The sequence below is a fragment of the Perognathus longimembris genome, chromosome 2 (genome assembly GCF_023159225.1).
Source record: "Perognathus longimembris pacificus isolate PPM17 chromosome 2, ASM2315922v1, whole genome shotgun sequence".
In the NCBI taxonomy this organism is placed as follows: Eukaryota; Metazoa; Chordata; class Mammalia; order Rodentia; family Heteromyidae; genus Perognathus; species Perognathus longimembris.
In genome coordinates, this window is record NC_063162.1 from 118,823,194 (window position 1) to 118,843,926 (window position 20,733).

The following is a 20,733-nucleotide window of genomic DNA, read 5'->3' on the forward strand; positions in this document are numbered from 1 at the left end:
TGGGTTTGATCATCATTACCACAAAAAAGTTTAGACAGAATGATAATTCCTCCATTAACCCACCACTTAAGAAACAGAATGTTCTACACTACTGTAATGCTTTATTACACCTTAAAATCAGTAGTGCTATATTATCAAGCAACAATTACTCTGGACTTGCATTTCCATATTGCTTCAATACAGTCTTTTCAAACTAACTTGGGAAAAATATAAAATTCAATAAAGTTTATTTCACTTGTTGCATTTAGCAGTTTTGTCTTTATAGGCTCCTGAAAAAAAAACAAAAACCTAAAACACCCCCCACCTCTCCTTCCACCTTCTCATTCCCATCCTATTTTTGCATACTAGTGAATATTTTCAAGTCTAGGTTAGTGGAAAATGTTCTGTTTGTTTTCAAACGTGAGTAACCAAGCTTGAATTTACAGGCTCATATTACAAATTATTATTGGTTTTTAGAAGCACATGTATCAACAACTGAAACAAATTTTCATTTTTGACTATTGGTTAGTCAGAGAAAGTCACTGGATCTCCAGCCAGGCGCCAGATGTTTTTTGCTAAGAAGGAAAAAAAAAAAGAGCATTAAGAGCTTTTAAATCTTACATGATCACTTTGATCATATACGAAATAATAGTGACATTTCATGCCTGGAAACCGAGCCTTCCTTCATATTGACAACCTATTGCTGAGTGGATTAACTACTATATAACCACTTTAAAAGACCTGAAAATACAGTCACAGCCAAGAAGGATATTTTGAAGTTTGAAATGATCCCTATATAAATAGAACAGATCAGCATAACTTTGGGATAAAATTAGCCAACAGTTTGTGGACTCTTCAGTCTGTGCCTGTTTGCTGGGTGCTGCTCTCCTGATAAATCACAGCAAGGCTTTCAGAGGGAGCAGAGGATGGACGGCAACAATGCCCCTATCACTAAATCTGGAGCTGCCAAGTTAGTTAAGAGAAAATTCCTGGAGGCGCTAAAGTCAAATGATTTTGGAAAATTGAAGACTATTTTAATTCAAAGGCTAATAGATGTGGACACAGTTTTCGAAGTCGAAGATGAGAATATGGTTTTGGCGTCTTACAAACAAGGTAATGAAAAAAATGAGGTGTAATTGTAAAATTGATAAAATTGATTTTTAAACAAACTAAATTAGTAGCTCTTAATGTTTCTTTAAATGTTTGTGTAAAAATTATTTCCTATTTTTATCTATGGTTTGCTTTTAAACCAGAATGCATATAGGTAATATGTGTCATTATTATGTGCATGTCTTTCTTTGTATATCTGTATATATTTCTCTGTATATGTATTTTACACACACACACACACACCACAACATTGTACACACTTGCATCTTTTATTTTCTGTCTTCTGTGCTTAGAATTTGGAATGCTGGGCAATCACATTTAGTACACAACCATGTGTGTGTAATTTTTCTTCTAATTATGAAGGCATAGGATAAATAAAATATCCTTAGATTATGGTTAAGCAAACAGACCTTATCTATACAATGTGGGTTTTTGAGGACATGCTGTTAATTCTCTGTTATTGCAACTTAAAGATATATCAATTCTATGTCCAAATGGATTAAAAGAGAGGGTTTTTCTTTTTTATTTGAAGGGTTAATAATTGGAGAAAGCTGTGCTTAGGCACCTTGATAATCATCATTTTAATGATTTTCAGTTCAAGTACAAAAGCTAAAGTCAGAAAACCAAAAAGTTAACTTTTTTTTCTCTCTGAACTGAAATACTAGAACAAAGTTGTACAAATGTTTGTTGCAAAGTATCTGCTTTATACAAAACTAAGTAAAACAAAACTATGAATGGAACTTTTTTTTAGCAAGAGATTTTTTTTTTTGATCCTGGAACCCATGCTTAATAAATCCAAACTAAATTTGCATGCTGATTCTAATTTTCCAAGCCAACTAGTTAATGGGGGAAGTTGAGGACTCAGGCCATCTGGTGAGTGGGCTGCAAAAAAATACTCTGTTCAACATCACTTCTGTTTAAATAAATTAGATGATAAACTCTTATGTAGCACATTCAGAGAGAGAATGTGTGATTATGTTTCATGTGTAAAAATGCTTGCTGTTCCTATATAAAATCATCAGTGTTACTGATTTCCAGACATACATGCTAATCATCTGTTTCTACCATAATTTCACTAATTTCTGATACTAAGTTATAAAGACAGTATGAGTTGAAACCAATTACTTACTGTGTTTGTGATTTGTGCTTGAGTTGGCATTGCTGTTTGGACTGAAGGATGAAAGAAGAATCTAAATATTTATTAAAGTTGATAGGGGCTGAGTTAAAAAGAAAAATTAGATGTTATATAATTTGATTGCTTTTATCTGCTGGCTTTGTTTGGTGAAGAATATCTGAATGCTAACTACATCTAAAAGTTGTTGTTGTTTTGAAACTTATGTTTGCGCCTAATGTAAAATAACTCAGGTTTGAGTCAGTGGGTAATTTATTTCACCCTGAGTCACAAAGACTGCCTTTTCTCATTTCCTGAACAGCCAAATCACACAGATCCTGCAATGGTTCTGAGGTTATGAGAAAGGACCTTTGAGGTGCAGCTTCTCAGGCAGCAGAGTGGTTTTTTTCTTTCTTTTTTTCTGCTGCTTCTAATGGTGTCATCACCCTTGAATGAGAACAAATGTATTTAAAATTTTTCTTGTCAATATGAGCAGTTAGAGTTTTCGTAGAGCTGAATTTTCCTTCACACTAATGGTTTTTTCAGTGTTCAGATTGGGGGATGAGGCTTCTACTTAAGGGAGAGCAAAACACAGAGTTTGAGAAAGGAAAGTTCTAGTCTTATGTAACATTGCTAAGTGGGTGTCTGCCCAGAAATAATAGGACTTGTGGTCACACCTTTAGGGTTTGCACAGAAAATCATTGTGTGTGTGTGTGTGTGTGTGTGTGTGTGTGTGTGTGTGTGTGTGTGTATGTATGTGTGAATGTACATGTGGAAAGGCAATGTTTGTTTAATAGGAACATGGATAGAAGATTATCTCTTAAGTCTTAAAAGGTCCATTTTTTTTTCTTGGAAGTTACTGAAGATTTTTTTTTCCACATGAGTGCACCCTAATTATCAATACTCAGTATTAAGGTGGGGAATGGAAGAATTACTGACAAAGAAAGTGGTTATATCAACTTCTTAACTCACAAAGGAATTCTCTGCCAGCAGAGTAGCTGGTTAGTTAGCTAACTAGTCAGTGAGCACTTTTTGAATGGTTTTGAAGGATATGTGGCTAGATCATAAAGTCTTTAAGAATTTATTAAATAAAATCAGACTTCTGGGATGTTGAATACTTGTATAGACTGCTCTTTGACGTTTAAAGTGTGTTTGAAAACCTCTACAAATAAAAGTGAATCAGAAAAGTACATAAATCATAAGCACGTAGCTTGATGAATTTTCACCAAACAAACAAGCATCTATAATATCATGTACATGGAGAGACTGAAATACTGTTTCCTTTAAAGGATGAAAGTTTGTAGCTTCTAGTTGTTTTTGGCTTACTAAGCAAGATGATAAGTTAAAACGTTAAAAAATAACATGCTCATTTTAAGTTTTCTTGTGTTCTTAATAATATAATATAATTCTGGTACAATCAATGCCTATTTTTATTTCCTCTAAAATATGTTGTGGCATTTTTCATGTGATTTTGAAAAGGGATTGTATTTAATTTCTCAGTATAAGATGTCTAGGCCCATATGAAAATCAGTATGGAATTTTTGGACAGGTTTCTTAGAGCTCGGCAGGCAAGAATATCAATTTAGGATCTAAATATTGTTCCCCTGAGTCCAAAATCTGGTAAGTGCATCAATAATTAAAAGCTGACCTCATAAGCCAATATTGATTTTGTGAGGAAGACAAAACAAACCTATTGGGTTAAAAAGAAATTTGAAAACAGGGTTTTACATCTCCCTGTAGTGCTAAGCCTTTCCAAGAGATGCTTTTCCTACCAGGCCAGCAGACCCAGATTTAGAAGCTAGCCCCCCCAGAACCATAGTCCTACTATGGTCTTGTGCTAGGACTACTAAGTATTCTTAAAGCTAGAGATATCTTGCTTTATGTTTTCAAGTTATTTTAAGTTTCATAATCAGATCTTCAGATAATATCATATCGTATTATTAATTTTTTTCATTCTGTAAGTTAAGGGTTAAAAAAAAACAATTTGCCTGTTGGCATTTGAGAAACCGCCCAGGAAATGGCTGACAAAGATATGAGTCTTACAAGCAAAACCAAGTAAGGAGAGTAGTGCTTAACAGATGATCATTTTAAAATAGAATGGCATAAAGAAAACACAAATATATAAATGATATTTTTTTAACAAACAGATGTAATGAGCACTTGAATAGTCAAAGGATATCGTAATACATAGTTGACTCAGAGACAAGTAGGCAACATTTACAGTGAAAGCAAACTGGAAAGAAATCTCCACGTTCATTCCCAAGGCCCATCCAATCTGTTCCCCTGGGGGCCTACAGACCACAGGATGCAAAGTTGTTCCTACAGTTTTTCCAACTATACTATTTGACTCTAAGTTTTGTGAGCTCTGACTCATTAACAACATAAGTAGAATATCATCCTTATTTCTTTGGTATGAAATGCTCTACTCTGCAAGGTTAATCGGAGTCCTTTTATCAATCAGTTTAATGCACTTAAAGTACTTAAAGTTTACGGCCTCTGGTTCTTTGGTTGGTAAGTCATATTTTTAACTAAAATAACCAGCGAATGATTTCCCTTGAAAACTTTCTGGCAGGTACTCTATCTACTTTACTAAGTAGCATCTGCTATCCAAATATCACAAAAGCTTTCATTTCCATTCTCCTAATACATATTCTTTAACAACAATTGTGTTTTCTTTGCCAGAAATTTACTTTCCTGTGATCTTATAACTACCCTAGGGTTCCTTCTACTCCCCAAATGCTAAGTTTTTGTTTTTCTTTAAAATTTGGCATTATGAGCTTGTTTTCCCTTTTCCTTTCCCAGAGGGGACCTGGAACTACTAGATATTAAAAAATAGTTAAGAGTGGTGTGTCAGTCTATAATCCTCCAGGACTCTGCAAACAAGTAGACACAGGCAGAGTAAATGTCTGCTAATCCAGCCACGAGCAGTGTGTGCAACTTTTGGCTGTAATCATCGGCTCTGCCTTTGTGGGCTTCTTTAGCTTAGGTCATATTGTAGTTGATACCTTTTGCAGAACCTGGGCTTATCTGAAGTTTTACTAGAGATGTGTACATTCTTCCCAAATTCTGGAACAGAACTGATTCCATCTTCCAGAAAACAGCCCATTTTATATCTCTATTTCTTACTTCTATTTCCTTACCTTATTTCTCCAGTGAGGGAACTTTCTACCCAGCCACATAATCATCTTTGGTTTCTGCTTCAAATTCCATGCACACAAAACACACTTCGGGAATTGGTCTGCATATTTTTGCCTGGATAAAACTTAAAATTCCTTTGGAACTTTTAGCTAAAAGCAGTATCAGCTTGGAAGTGAACTTTATCGCTTTCAGATCATAGATTGCTACTTAAAGATTTTAGGGGGACTGAGTATGAGAGTTTGATCTCTGTTAGTACTGATTTTATGAACAAAGACATTTTCTCCTATTTAACCTACACCAGACAAATTTACACATTTGCCCTCATCTGTGAAAAGCAAGCTTTGCTGAGACTCTAAGTCTCCTGCATGCAGATAACTGAGGATGTTATTAGTTGACTAACATAAGTAGATTATTCATGAGGGTCTGGGGAAAGTAAAGGTGACTATGGAGATTTTGAATACATATGGGTACAGCTGGTAGTTGAGCATTTACTGTGGAATTTGTACTTAGGGAAAGGATCTGTACTTGTCCACTCCCTGAAGCTAGGCTCTTCTGAAAACAGCCATCACTGGACTCCAGCTGTGCATTTGGGGCTGGATTGTGGATTGTGGATTGGGGGACAATTGCGAGTATAAAACAACACATCTGCCTAATCGCTTCACTGCGTTTCTAGAATTCAGTGACTTTGGTGGATGTATTTGAGAGACACACCAGAATCAACACTAGTCTGTTATGTAAGTGGGTGCAGCCTCCTCTTCTGTGTTTTTTCTTTCTTTTTTTTTTTTATTTTTTGCCAGTCCTGGGGCTTGGACTCAGGGCCCAAGTACTGTCCCTGTTCTTTTTGCTCAAGGCTAGCCCTCGGCCACTTGAGCCACAGTGCCACTTCTGGCCTTTTTCTGTATATGTGGTGCTGGGGAATTGAACCCAGGGCTTCATGTGTACGAGGCAAGCACTCTTGCCACTAGGCCATATCCCCAGCCCTCCTCTTCTGTGTTTGAAAGCACTTTATCCAATGGAGGACACAATTTGTTCCTCCATGAAGGTAGGTCTACTTATGTCTACACAGTTACCTGCTTAGCTGGAGCCCCAACCTCCTTTTAAGGCCATGATTATAATACACACAGCCCCTTCACCAAGGATTGCTCCTCAGTGAAGCGGGCTTTCCTATTCTGCTAGTGACTGACATACAGAAACCCATTCCCCTATACTGCAACCAAAGTTCTGCAGCTGTGCTTAATGATACACATCACCCTCCAGGCTGTGTATTCCTCTTTTTGTCCTGTCAGTTACCCAGGGTGGCACTAAGGTACCTTGCTGTCCCCCAACCGATACCGATGCCCAGCGAGAAGTGGGTTGTAGCCACAGTTCCACTGTGGGGACTGGCTTCGTTCCAGGAGTTTGTAGTCTGTGAACCCGGTTACTGGCTAATGGTTATGATTATAAAAGACATGGGTGAAATTGATTGAGGAACCAAGGATGACTGATTTATATAATAAATAGGTAGGAGAAATTCTCTAGGTGCTGCTGGAAATTTAGAGAAAAAAAAAACAAGAAAAAAATATGAACAAGCAAATGCATTTCCATATCAGAGATGTGACATATTACATATGAATTCAGGATCTTCTTCCTTTCTTCATGATTTGCAAAGCAGGCTTGGAGCTAAACCTGCTCTGCTTCCACAAAGACAAAGATAGATGGGAAATTTACATTGCAGATATTCTGAGTTGGACTAAGGAAGGTGACTGATGGCTTTAGCAAGCTGAAAAAGTGGCAGTTTTCTCAGCTGGAAAATGAAAGATTTGGACTGGGTAATCTTCCCTATAGTATTAACATTCTGTGTTGTTTAGATTTTACATCAAAATGGTATTTTCTTAATCAACTCTCTACTGCTTCCTTTCTGAAATCATTTTTCTTCTCATTGCAGAAGCAGGCTGGGCTTTCCAATCAGCAGCAGCATAGAGCTACCTAATCTTTGTTGCTAATAAGTGGGCAAGACCCCCCCCCCCACAACCCCCCACCCCCGCTTTCAGATCTGGAATCGGTTTCTCTCCAATACAGAACCAATTGTTTTCACAAGTTGCTCATTGAAGAAACCAAGTATTTAAATGACAATCTATATGTATTAGTGTGAATCATTATTAAAAAAACAGTTGAAAATACAACTTGTCAGTGGGGAATAAGAGCAAAAAACTGGGAGAGAGTGAGGGAAGTGGTGACATTGCCCCAAAGGATTGTATTTGTTTTTTAATTTATATAACTACAATCCCTCCAGACATCACCTTTATAATAACAATACAAAATTTAAAAATAAAAAAGAACAAGCCACATGCCACATGCCTTATGGTTTCATTGTACACTGTAAATAGAAATGTATGAACATGGCACACCATTTTATTCTGTGCTGATCTATATACATACATGCTCATATGCACAAACATAAAGTCTGTGCTTGATACTTCCTAGCTCACACTATCTGAATTCTGTCTACCCAAGGACACAAGTGGCTTTGCCATGAAGAGCACACAACCAAATATTATCGTCTCAATGACTGAGATATCAAGCTACTATCTTAATTCTACTGGCAGAGTACAGGTGCATGCATATATTCAGATACTCTTGAAAGAGAATCACAATCTTCAGTCCATTAGCCCATTAGTCTTAGTGTGAAACAAATGGAATTATTTTGGAAGAGTAGATTTTGGTAAAGGAAAATGTGGGAAGGAGAGAACGCAAGCTAGACATAGAATTTTGAATAGAATTAAAAGAGAGAAGGAGGGAAAATGAGAGATGGAGAGGGGGAAGGAGAGAGAGAAAGGGTAGATGAAAGGGTGTGCTATAGAAAGACAAATTATGGGTTACGTTTATTCATTCCTGTGGGAATAGCATTATCTGTCACTGTATAAATGGTAACTTTAACTTAAATTCCCCTGGAAAGAGAGACAAAGATTTAGATTTATTTATTTTTCTAGGGAGTAAAAGCCAGTTGAGAATGTGAGGACTTGAGTTCAAACCCCAGCACAGGAAATAAATAAAAGAAATAAAAGAAAAAAGAACTAATGCATACATAAGGTACTAAATATTAAATTTATAATAGGAGAAGTCAGCAACAAGTGCGGTTATGTCTTTGTCTCCCACCCATGTGCTCTTCTGGGAAGCCATTGTTACTACAACCAGTTTCTTGTTCTAGGTGTTGAAAATATATTTTCATAAGCTTGTATAATATATCTCATCATCTGTTCATTTCAATCTACATAGAACTGCCTGATTCCTTTTAATAGCCATATAGTACTCACTTGTATACAGATAATGTAATTTACTCTCCTACTGATGAAAACTGAATCTGTTTTCAATTGTTCGACCTTTGGGAAAAATGCTGTAGTGTGTGAAAACTCTTATATGTGAGCAAGTTACAGACCTAATCATTCCAGGATAACCTTTCACCACGTGCATTGTGAATAGCATCTATTGTAGTCTACAGTACAGTGATCCTTTATGGCACTTCATCCATGAGGCATTATATTGTAAACAGTGGTAGGGATGTCATCGATTTACTTGAATGGGAAAGTTTTAAGACTAATCACCAGCTCCCCGCCCCCCCCCACCTTTTTTAAAATAAATGTTGGTCATAGGGCTTGAACTCAGGGTCTGGACACTGTCCCCCTGAGCTTTTTTGCTCAAGACAACCAAATATGAACCACAGTTCATTAAACCATATTCTGCTTATTTTATACTTGTAAGTGGAATTTCTGTAGCCTAAAAACAGACTTCTGATTTATCCACGTTTGAGTCCATTTTGTTGTTTCAGCCCTAGAGTGTCTGCTAGGTGATGGTGCTATGCTATATCCTCATCTTCTCATCATCATTATCTCTCTTTCTTTCATTCTCTTTCATTCTCTTTCTCTACTGAGTTTACATTCCCCATGCAGTGATTTTAAATGCAGTAGCTCATGGCAGGTATTGACATGAAAAATTTATAAAGTCACCAGAGCTATAGTTGATCAAATATGGTAATTAAAAAGGATTGATCTGGTGTATTAACAAGTTAGGTCAGGAGGAAGAGGTCAGAAAGGAGAAGGAGGGCTAGGAATATGGCCTAGTGGTAGAGTGCTTGCCTCACATACATGAAGCCCTGGGTTTGATTCCTTAGCACCACATATATAGGAAAAGGCCAGAAGTGGTGGAGTGATTCAAGTGGTAGAGTGTTAGCCTTGAGCAAAGAAAAAAAGCCAGGGACAGTGCTTCGGCCCTAAGTTCAAGTCCAGGAATGGAAAAAAAAAAGAAAGGGGAAGGAGAGGGATGTGGAGGGGAAGAAGAAGGAGGAAGGAGAGAAGAAGAGGAACAAGAAGAGGGAGAAGAAGAGGGAGGGAGAGAGATCGAGAGAACGAACGAGATTCTAACATGTAATGAAAAATAATCTCTCAGCTCTAGGAACAACTATTGTTTTTTGACTACTGAATATGTTCATAGTTTGTGGGCATAGTTAAGTGTGCCATACATCAGGTTTTCTTGTTTGCCTTGGTTGTAATTTAGTTGCACAGGATATAGCTTTTATTTCATGTGTTTCTCTTACTTTTTGATTTAATTTTTTTTAACATTTTTATTTATTTTATTTTTTTTTTTTGGCCAGTCCTGGGCCTTGGACTCAGGGCCTGAGCACAGTCCCTGGCTTCTTCCCGCTCAAGGCTAGCACTCTGCCACCTGAGCCACAGCGCCCCTTCTGGCCGTTTTCCATATATATATGTGGTGCTGGGGAAACGAACTGAGAGCTTCATGTGTAGCAGGCAAGCACTCTAGCCACTAGGCCATATTCCCAGCCCCAAAGACTAGTCAAGTGCAGTAGTGAGAAGGGGGGAAGAGTGTAGAACAAGGAGTTCAATCTGAAACTGACTGTGAACAATCAATTGTGATAACTCACTACCTTCGGACCAGCCTTGATTTAATTTTCTTCCTTCCTCCACTTTATACTCTGGCCCATTTAAAAAAATCTTACATTCTGTAAAAATTTTTATTTGTCTTAAATTCTTTCTTTGAAGAGAAATTTTATATAAACCAACAGGCAAACATATACAAAAAAAATGTTGGTGTGACAACCCTCCACCCCGAATTTCTAAAGGTTGTACAAGAAGGGTTACAATTTAACATATCCAATGCTTCTTGACAGAAGTCAGACTTCCGTCATTCTCCCCCATCCCATCTGTTCCTTCCCCCATGAATAGAGTTCAAACTAAATACCTACTATTGCCAGGCCAGACATAGTTGGCCATGCCTGTCAGCCCAGCAATCAAAGGCTGAAGCAAAAGGATCATGAGTTCAAGGCCAGCTTGTAGTGAGTCCTTGTCTCAAAACAACAAGAACAACAAAAATCTTTGAGGTGAAACCTCTGAGCCACATCCCTCTCAACTTTACAAATATGATACAAATAAAATACTTTGTCAAAATCTTCCTAAAACCATCCATCCTAGGATAAATGAACGAACCCTTCATCTTCTTTTCCAGGTTATTGGTTGCCTAGTTACAAATTAAAGTCTTCCTGGGCAACAGGCCTGCACATCTCAGTCTTGTTTGGCCATGTGGAATGTCTCCTGGTGCTTCTGGACCACAATGCTACAATCAACTGCAGACCCAATGGGAAGACTCCTCTGCATGTGGCTTGTGAAATGGCCAACCTAGACTGTGTGAAGATCCTCTGTGACCGTGGCGCAAAGCTCAATTGCTATTCCCTGAGTGGACACACAGCTTTGCACTTTTGCACCACACCAAGCTCCATTCTCTGTGCTAAGCAGCTGGTGTGGAGAGGTAAGCCATTCTGCTTGCATGTTCATGGTTTCAGGACTGGAAGATCCTCGCTCAGGCAATGAGACATGTGTTATTTATGCTCCTCTCTTATGTGTGTCATCTGTTACGTGTGTCAATATATACATATGTATGTGTACACATATATAGGCACACATATAGACATGTATATACACACACATGTATTTACAGGTGTGCACATAGGTTTATATAGTTAGTTCTGCTAGCTGAGGTCATTCAGTGGTGATTATTTTGGACTCTTCTGATTTTTTAAATATGGGAAGTTTACCAATTTACTCATTTCCTTAACAAAATATGTATTTAGCTCCCGCTAAGTCAAGAAATCAGGCTAAGTAAATGAAGAGAAAATAATTCCTTCCCTCAAAGAGAATATAATCCAACAGGGGATATAAGCATAAACAAAATTAGTTCTTCAATATATAAATTCTTTTAAGATTCTTTTTATTTTTAAAAATTTCAAAAATTCATTTATTTATTATCAAAGTGATATACAGAGGAATATATAAATTCTTCAATATATCATTATAAGGAAGAAAAGTGCTATGAAGGAGTAAACAGAAGTTATGAATGGATGTTAAAAATGTTAAGAGTGAGCTATTATAAAATGTGTAGAGACTTCCTTATAGATATGATGTGTCAACGGTAACCACAAGAATGAGGAGAAAGAAGGCATCAGAAAGGAACTAGGGATGAGAAGTCCAGGTCTAGGGCAAAGTGCAAGGAAGACAACAGGCTTGGATTACTAAACAAGTAGCCCTAGTATGAAAGGCTTAGGGTTGGGTAGAAAGGACAAGAAGGCAGAGAGTACCAAGCCACCAGATGATATTGTATATGATAAATAACACAGGGCATTCTGGAGGCCAAAGTGTGAAGATTGAAAATACAAACATTGAAGGTTTTAAGAAAGACAATGACACAATGTCTTTCCACCATCATTCTTGACTTATGCAAAGAACTGATTGGAGGGACACAGGAATGGAGGCAGGCAGACCAGCAGAGAAGCTGCTGCCAAAGCTTAGGGGTCTAGGTTGAAAGAGGAAGGGAACTTGCATTCAAGGTCAAGCTAGGTAGGAAGATAGGAAGATGGAAACAGAATTTATAGGATTTGGAAAAATCTCAAACTGATATATTAGGATGGGAATCAGGGAGAGGAGTGAAAGATAAAAAGGCTCAGGGTTTCATTACCAAGGTTTAGGAAAGAGACAGATAGTAATGGTGTGTGTGTGTGTGTGTGTGTGTGTGTGTGTGTGTGTGTGTGTGTGTGTAATTTCTTTATTGAATAAACTGAAGAAGAAGCATGCCTGTGGTAAAGGCTGTGAGATTAGTGTTTTTAAAAGTCAGGTTACTAGAGCCCAATTTCACACAGAAAAATCCACAGCAAAATACACTCAAAATATTTTTCAAAATATAAAATATTTTTCAAACAGTATTTCTCAAAATATTTTTATGAAATTATCACCATAATCATCTTAAAAGTTCTGTAATACTCCTTGGATCTTTTCTTTCTTCCCAAAGCCCTCTACCCTCTGAGATTTCCTGGCCCTACAGTTGTTTTTTTTCCCCCACAGATTATCATATACATTGAATTATATGGTATGCAGGCTTTTGAGTTTGTTATCTTCCAGTTGCTATCATGCGTTTGAGATTTGTTCATATAGTTGCAAATAAATCTCGCCTTTTAATTACTGAGTTAAGTATTCTTGCAGTGCAGTTTATCCACTGGCCTATAGAGGGCCATTTGGGTTATCCCTAATTCCTAAATTCTGAAAATAAAAGAAAAATATACTGATATTAACACTTACATACTGATTCTTATGTGGATATTCTTTATTTATTTAAGATAAATATCCATGAGTTAGATGATGAGATGAGTAGTAAATTTAGAAGACACTACCATACTGTTTTTCCAAAGTGGCTATACAAATTGTGTTTGCGCCAGCAATGTGTGAAAGTTCCAATTGCTCCCCATCATTTACAAGACTCAATTACATAAAGATTTTAATTTTTTTTGTAGCCATCTAATAGCTAAAACTGTCACAATGTGTTTTAATTTGAATTTTCCTAGGGTATATTTCCATGTATTTAATTTGCCAACAGTTACTTATTTTGGTGTTCATGTCTTTTTTGTTGGCTTTTTTCTTTTGTTGCTCATGAGTATTGAACTCAGCCCATAGGCCCTGTCCCTGAGCTCTTCTGCTCAAAGCTAGCACTCCAAAGCTAGCACAGCTCCACTTCCAATTTTCTGGTGGTTAATTGGATATGAGTCTCATGGACTTTTCTGCCCAAGCTGGCTTTGAACCTCCATCCTCAGATCTCAGCCTCCTAAGTAGCTAGGACTACAGGTATGAGCCACCAACACCCAACTCTTTTTTGTTTTGTTAAATGGATTATTTGATTTCTTATTACCAAAAACCTTTACATATTATTGTTAACTAGTTTTTACATATTCTAGATACTAGTCTTTTATTAAATCTGTAGCTTGCATATACTCTTATTTATTCTTTGGCTTTCCTTTTCATTTTTTTACAAGTGATTTTCAATATTGGCAACTACAATTACTATTATTTTTCCTCTGCCATTTATGTTTGAAGAAATCTTTGCCTATATCAGGTAATAACAATTTCTCCCTGAAAATTTAGGTATTACAATCACTTTACTGAAAAAATTAAAAATATGCGTATATCTTAATAAAACTTTTGTGCTACTTTCATATCATGCAGGTATTAAAATCATGTTGTTAGTAATAATAATTTTTATTGTTAAAAGTAAATAAGTTGTTCATTGAAGGCAGGATATGAGTGTACACACCTGTAATTCCAACTATCTAGGAAGTAGAGATAGGAGAGTTTTCACTGGAGGCTACCTCTATACAAAAGCACGAAGCCTTATGTATGAAACAAACTATGTAGAAGAAAAAGACAAAGGTGTGGCTCAAGTGATAAAGTATGAGGCCCTGAGTTCAATTCCCAGAACCTGAAACATAATTAAAGATTGATAATTGACATGAACACTTTTAATGAGCCTTCTATGGAAGAGTAGTAACTGAATGGATACATTTTCCTAAAACTTATACATAACTATGAATATCAGAAAATAATGCCTAAATAACACTTAAAATGATCATATTTTATATCATAGCATATGTTTAACTGTACGTAATGTCACAAAGGCAAATCTGTTACTATTCCTACAATATAAATATTTGTAAGAATATATATATATACACATAATATGTATGAAATACATATGTACCTGTTTGTGTATATGGTGCTTGGCAAATAGAAATCGATAGAAAAGCAAAATTGTGGGTCAGATAATTGGGAGAGATTTTCTCCTAATGGCTGGGAGAACTACAGGAGAGGGTCATTCTAGTCTGTACATCTTATCCTTTCCTTTGCATTTTCTCTGTCCCCAGGTTCTTGCCCTATAGAAAGTGCCCAAAACACAATTCCCTACTTGTTGGTCAGGGACTCCAGGGGTCTTGAGAACGTGAATAGGGTTTTATGCCATCTAGTGAATGGAATGGGTTAAGTTCATGGTCAGTTTTACCTTTCTAGTCTGATGATAGAGTAAAGGACCGAATTTTCTCTGGGATCATGCCATAGGCACTTTGTGTGTGTGTGTGTGGGGAACCATATACATCACTTCGCGGCTGGATAGAGGGAACTGAGGCAGCACACAAACAAGGCAAGTAAGTCAGGCTAATGTTAAACTCAGGACCAGAGAGGTCCATTAGAGGAAGAAGTAATGCCATGGCAACTGAAAACTGATGTAATTTCATTTGCTCTTTAATGGGCTCTTTGTAGAAAAGTGCTCTTTGTAGAAAAGGCTAATTGAGTCCAAAAAAATTGCATGCAATTTTCTCTTAAAGGATTTTCTCCTGTTTTGTCAGTGTTGCACAGCCTGCTTTGTCCCCTTGCTGGATGTGTCTGCTATTTTTCTGTTTTCTTTTCTACTTAACACCCCCTCCCCCATTTTCTGGCCTTTGTTTCCTTTGGTATTAGTATAATGGCAATCAGTAACGAGGGCTTGTTTACCTCTGTGCAAACCTCCCTCTCTTTGCATCCTGCATTTTCCTAGGACGAAAGAGTCAGGTCAGGGTTAGTGGGCTGCTAAGCTGCATATTATTATTCTACCTCTTCCTTTTTGTGAGATGAAAATGAAAGCTGCTTGCTTTGCTCTGCATGAAGCAAATCCTGACAGTAGGAGGAAAAACTGTTACTGTAGGAAAGCCATAAAAATTCAAATGTTTTCTATAGAATGTAGCATCAGAGTAAGACCATGCATGCCCTTAAAAGGCTGTCCTATGGCTACTTAGTATGACAGTGACACAAGTCATGCAGCATGTTAGGAAATTCCCTGTTCAATGAAGCGATATAATAAGGCAAGATGTCACTGGCCTTCACTTTAATCAAGAAATAGATCTGCCTGCTGGACAGACATCTCTCTCACATCACCTTATTGCTTTCCATCTTTTCATTCTTGTGTTATATATTGGGTTAGCCTAAGTCTGACCATCTAAGTCATTTGAAAATCATCCCGATTTCTGCTACATCTCTCCTACTGCTAGTACCTAGGATACCAGAATTTGATTTTGGTCTTTAAGTTGCTATTCCTTATTAAAATTAATTTTAAACCAAATTTTATTTCGTTATATAAATTACAAGTACGACTTTTTTTGCTATACACAGAAAGAAACAGTAATAGGAAAGTATAAGCAATGGGAATTGCTGACCTTTACCTCTCAGAGACTTTCAGCTAGCAGAAAATGCCTCCAAAAGCTTTGTCTTCTGGGCACTGATTTTTTCCAGAAGCTCTGTCTCTCCAGTCATTCTGCAATGAATGAGAAAACTTGAAATTAGTTTGGAGGCCATATTTCATTCATACACTGACAGATAGCAGTTCCTAGCGACGCTTACTTAGCGAGTAGCCCAAAGTAAGAAATCATCCTACACTTTGTAAAACACGAGCAGCCCTGAGCAGTGTTGGGGAAGGCTGATGGTGTGTGCACTGGTAGAATTTTCAAAGCATGTCTGTTAGGGTCAGGACTGAAAATAGCTTGCCACTCTCACCAGGTCTCTTTAGCCCTATACTGGAGGTCCTCACCAGTACAAAGAGAAAGGAATAATAAATTATGTATGAAGAAGAGTGGGAAGAAAGGAGCAAAAACCGACCATTATTTCACACAATAGGTTTGTCAACAGAAGAAAAAAAAACCCTCAAGAAAACCTACCCTCAAATAGTTAGAATTCGCAATGGAATATAGCAGAGGCACTAGATTTAAGCTCTACAGACACAAATGAGTTGCATTTTTGCATATTAGAAAAAAGCAGTTAACGATTGAGGAGTAAGAAAAAGATATATTTCCTTTACCATTGGAAATTCAACAGTTAAAAAGAAGTGCTCAATAAAAGAAGTGGAAGATATAGATATATAGAATTTTTGAAAGACAGTTAAACGATAAGACACTCAAGGTTGATTATGGAAAAATATAGTACTCAATGATTCCCTCCCCAGGGGCAACCACTCATTTGCTTAATCGGATGTGTTGGATATTTAGCTACATGTTGTCAAATAAATACCATTTATTTATGCATAAAAATGCGAAAAGGCAAAATAGCGATATAAGCAATTTTTGTTAACAAATTGATCGGTTGGAGTGCAAAAATGAACACCTGGCCCCTTTCTTTCCCTTTATCACACAAGACTGTTCTCATTGCCCAGCTTCACAATACACTTGCATTATAACTAGGACATGTATAGCAAATCAAGATATTGAGGGCAACAGTGGCCCATTTTCTCTGTTGTGAATTGTCTTGACTTATTTCAATTACTATTTGCTTATTTTCTATGTACTCATTGCTATTTTTGCTTCAAAATTTTTGCCAACATTTGAAATCTTTTAAAATGTATTTAAACTCCCCCTATAGACAACTATTGGAAGATAATAAAAAGAACTTTAAAATAAATAAAAATTATGATAATAATGTATATTCTCTCTTTACAATATCCTCCATATATTTCTCTATCTTTATATATGCAAATATAAATAAGTAAACAGGTATTTTTATCTGTACATATACATCTATATCTATCACTACAAAAACTTCACCTTAAAATATGTCCTTAAAATAGAAATATTTAAATATTTAAATATATTTTAAAAATGAAATAGTAAATGGTTGTCTATCAATTTCATTTTTTTAAAGGTCTTTTCTGGAACCTTCAGATTCCTAACTCTAGTGAACAATTTTCACCCTGGAATTCTTTTTCCATATCATCCCATACATCCTTTCTTCCTGTCTGTTTCCTACATCAAGTCTACTTAAATGGAGACTATACATGAGGTGCCAAGTAGTGAATGGATTTTGCCTTGATTGGCACGGAAGTCTAAATTCATGATTTTCTTCTCACACGCAATCTTGCTTTATTGCTTCTAGTTTTCCAATATTGTAACTGAAAATACCTGAAGCTGTTTTTATTTCCTCTATCTTTATGTGTGACCCATTATCTTACTCCCAGGGGAACACAGAATTTTCCTCTCCTCTTGAATGTTCAGAACTTCCACACTGATCCATGTGCCTTGGTGGATTTCTTTTGCTCCACTGTTCTGGGCCTTTCAGCCCTGCCCCCTCCCCACCCCTAATCAATTCTAAGACATGTTCTTGAATTATAATATTCTGCCCAAATTATTTTTTTCTGATTTCCCTATGCTGTCTTTCTTGAATTCCCATTTGAATATTAGACCTCCTGGTTGGTTCCTCTAATTACCCTATGCTGTGTTTCCTATTTTACATTTATCTTTATGCTCTACTTTCTGGGAGATTTACTCCAGATTGTGAGGCTCTGTTTTTAGTATCCCCATTATATTAGAAGCTTTCCTGAGCTGTTTTATAATGCTTAGCTATTTGCTTGCGCTTAAGATGGAACGACTAACATCTAGGTAAGTTTGTTGAATATTAACTAAACCATAGGGCATAGGGACAGGTTTTTCATCTGAGAAATCTTCGACATCACCACTTGAAATTTACTTATTTATTTAGTTTATTAATTTTTTCAAGAGTAATAGTCATTTTCTCCAAAGAAAAAATAAAACTGATTAGGCTTAAGGCCTAATTGCTGATATTCTTAGGTGTTGAGGTATGGAGAAAAGACAGAATGTAAATACAATATCCCTGCTTTCTAGAATATTCTACTGTCTTCTCTTTAGTTAGCCAAAACCTGCTCCTATGGGAGACTTGAGTTTAGACTTCTTTTCTGAAGCCTATTCTTCCTAACTCCTTTAATACCTATATTTTGAGAGAACATTACAGTCTTCCTTTTTAGCACTTAGACTTTAATTCTTTGATTAGTCTTATAAGTTTAATTAAAAGTAGATGGAAAATTGACTCAGAGGGCTTAGATTAAAGAGAGGAGAGAGGAGGCATCATTTTTGGTGTCATGGTTCCATGAATCTTGGGAAATAGATTTAGAAGGGGTAGAAGGGTTGCTTTTAGAGGGGAGAATCCCGGTTTTGTTATAGACAAAGGGAAGAGAATGGGTAAAGAAATAGGGCTTTGGAAAAGTCTATATTTGAAGGGAGAGCATTTTTCATGTAAAGCAAAACAGGTGGAGATTGGAGAAGGAAAGGATTAAGGATTTGAAAAAGTTTGAAATAATTATTGTAGAGCACTTGGAAATAAGTAAGGAAAAGAAGCACTGGACTGCCGAATACTGTAGGTTTTTCATAACTGACTTTGTCTTGTGCAGTCTTGTGCAGGAGCTTGGCTGTAGTGACTAAGACCATAGATAATTAGGGTCCCTCACGATTAAGGTCACTTAGCGCTGGTACATCTATGAGGAAATGGAAGGAGGTGAAGGTTTTAGCAGCAGAGCTTTTGAAATGATGGCATATGGAACAACTGGATGTGGGTGGTGAGTGTAAGGACATAAAACACAGAGAAGGATTCACAGAATGGTGTACAGGGCATTCAGCAAGCAAGCTACAAAGAGAGAAGGGGATGGGTAAAGAGCTGGGTGTTTAAATTAGTGATTTTTGGAGACTCGTATGTTTCAGGTAATGCCTCAGTTCTGATGTGACTGTGGTGTGAATGAGTAAGTCCAGATGGAGGAGCAAGTCACCGAAGAGAATGAGATGCCTGTGCATTGGGTCTGTCATCCATACCACATAGAATGGCAGGGATTTGTACGTAGAAGTAGAATCAGGTGCCACAATTTTCAGGAGCTGATGGAGAGATAAATGTATTTTGGAAAGAGGTTTGGTGGTATAGCCGGGAAAAAAAAGCATATCCCTAAAGAAACAAGGGTGTTCTTTTATTTATTTATCTTTCCCAGGGAATTAAGGAATAATTGGAGGCAGCAATGGGGAGTCAGATATATGAAAAAGAACTGTATACTGCAGCTATATACTGCAGGCCAGAGTTAAGCATCCTGCATCCGTTGTTTGAGCTTGGAGCAGAGCAAAGCTAGTTTGGTTGTCATGGTGACCAACACAGTCTCTGGGCTCATTAATCCTGTGTTCCAAACTAAGCACTTAGCAATAGCTTCTGAATAAATGCAACAAAGCTCTGCATACTGAAAAGGGCACATTCATGTTAAGCAGGGGAAAAAGGTTTTCAATTTCATTCATTAAACTTGAGTAAATAATTTAATATCTGTGTGCACCAGTCCTCCAAGCTAATGAATAAGTATAAATGCTTAATGGAAAAATCTAGCTTAATAAAGTTAGCAGCAACAGCTCCACATATATAAGAAATTGACATTGCCAGTTAAAATACATAGGAAGAGAATGGGAGGAAAAATAACATATATTAAATGTTCACAGTGGGGATATATCAGGTGTGTTAAGACAAACGTCTCATTTAATCTCGGCAACAGTCATGAAAGAGACATGTTATTGTCATTTTTTATAGATGTGGAATCAGAAACTCAGAGAACTTAGATGAGGTCTTGGGTCACACAGCCTGTCACACCGTGAGCAGACTGTTTCTGTTTGGGGGGAGTTCATGATGATCACACTGTCTTGCTGGGAATTGCACACCGAGCACCTTTCTGAGACATTTGATTGATTAAAAAATTTAGAAGAAATGTTGGTGTTCAGGTGACATGATAGGAGAGGGAAGTCCCGTCAGCTTGAAAAAAATTCATCCTATGAGATGTTTTTAAAGGCTCTAAAAATATTAAGGGAAGGCAACTGAATATAGTAAAAACATGTTTAATTCAAAGACATGAAAAATAATCCAGGTTTCTTTGAAAATGTGCTCCCCCATCACCCCAACAATCATTTCTCCCTACTCTGCATTCCCTAGCATAAAGAAGGCATGGGGTCAGATAGCAGCTTCCCAACCTGGAAGCTAAGTTTTCCTCCTCAACAGTACTTCCATTGGATTTTCTGAATTTCTCCAACAAAGCAAATGAGTGGAGCTAAGTAATTGAAGAAGATATATTAAAAATCCATTCATTCCTTTTCCTTAAAATTAAACTCCTTAATTAAAAGCACCACATTGATCAATTCCAATTTCTGCCTCCAGCAGTGTGATATAGCAAGGTGTAAAATAATAGAAATAACTAGATGCAAGTTA

The 20,733-nt window shown here is 36.8% G+C and overlaps 1 protein-coding gene across 1 annotated transcript in view; it reads left to right on the forward strand.

Annotated features, from left to right (window-relative positions):
• The first annotated feature begins 713 nt into the window (after positions 1-713).
• Positions 714-20,733, forward strand: part of Asb4 (ankyrin repeat and SOCS box containing 4) — a 49,801-nt gene continuing 29,781 nt past the window's right edge. Inside the window, exons 1-2 of the mRNA XM_048337891.1 lie at positions 714-1,092; positions 10,835-11,134. Coding sequence (XP_048193848.1) covers positions 906-1,092; positions 10,835-11,134 — 487 coding nt within the window. The 5' untranslated portion in view covers positions 714-905. The remainder of the gene's footprint in view (positions 1,093-10,834; positions 11,135-20,733) is intronic.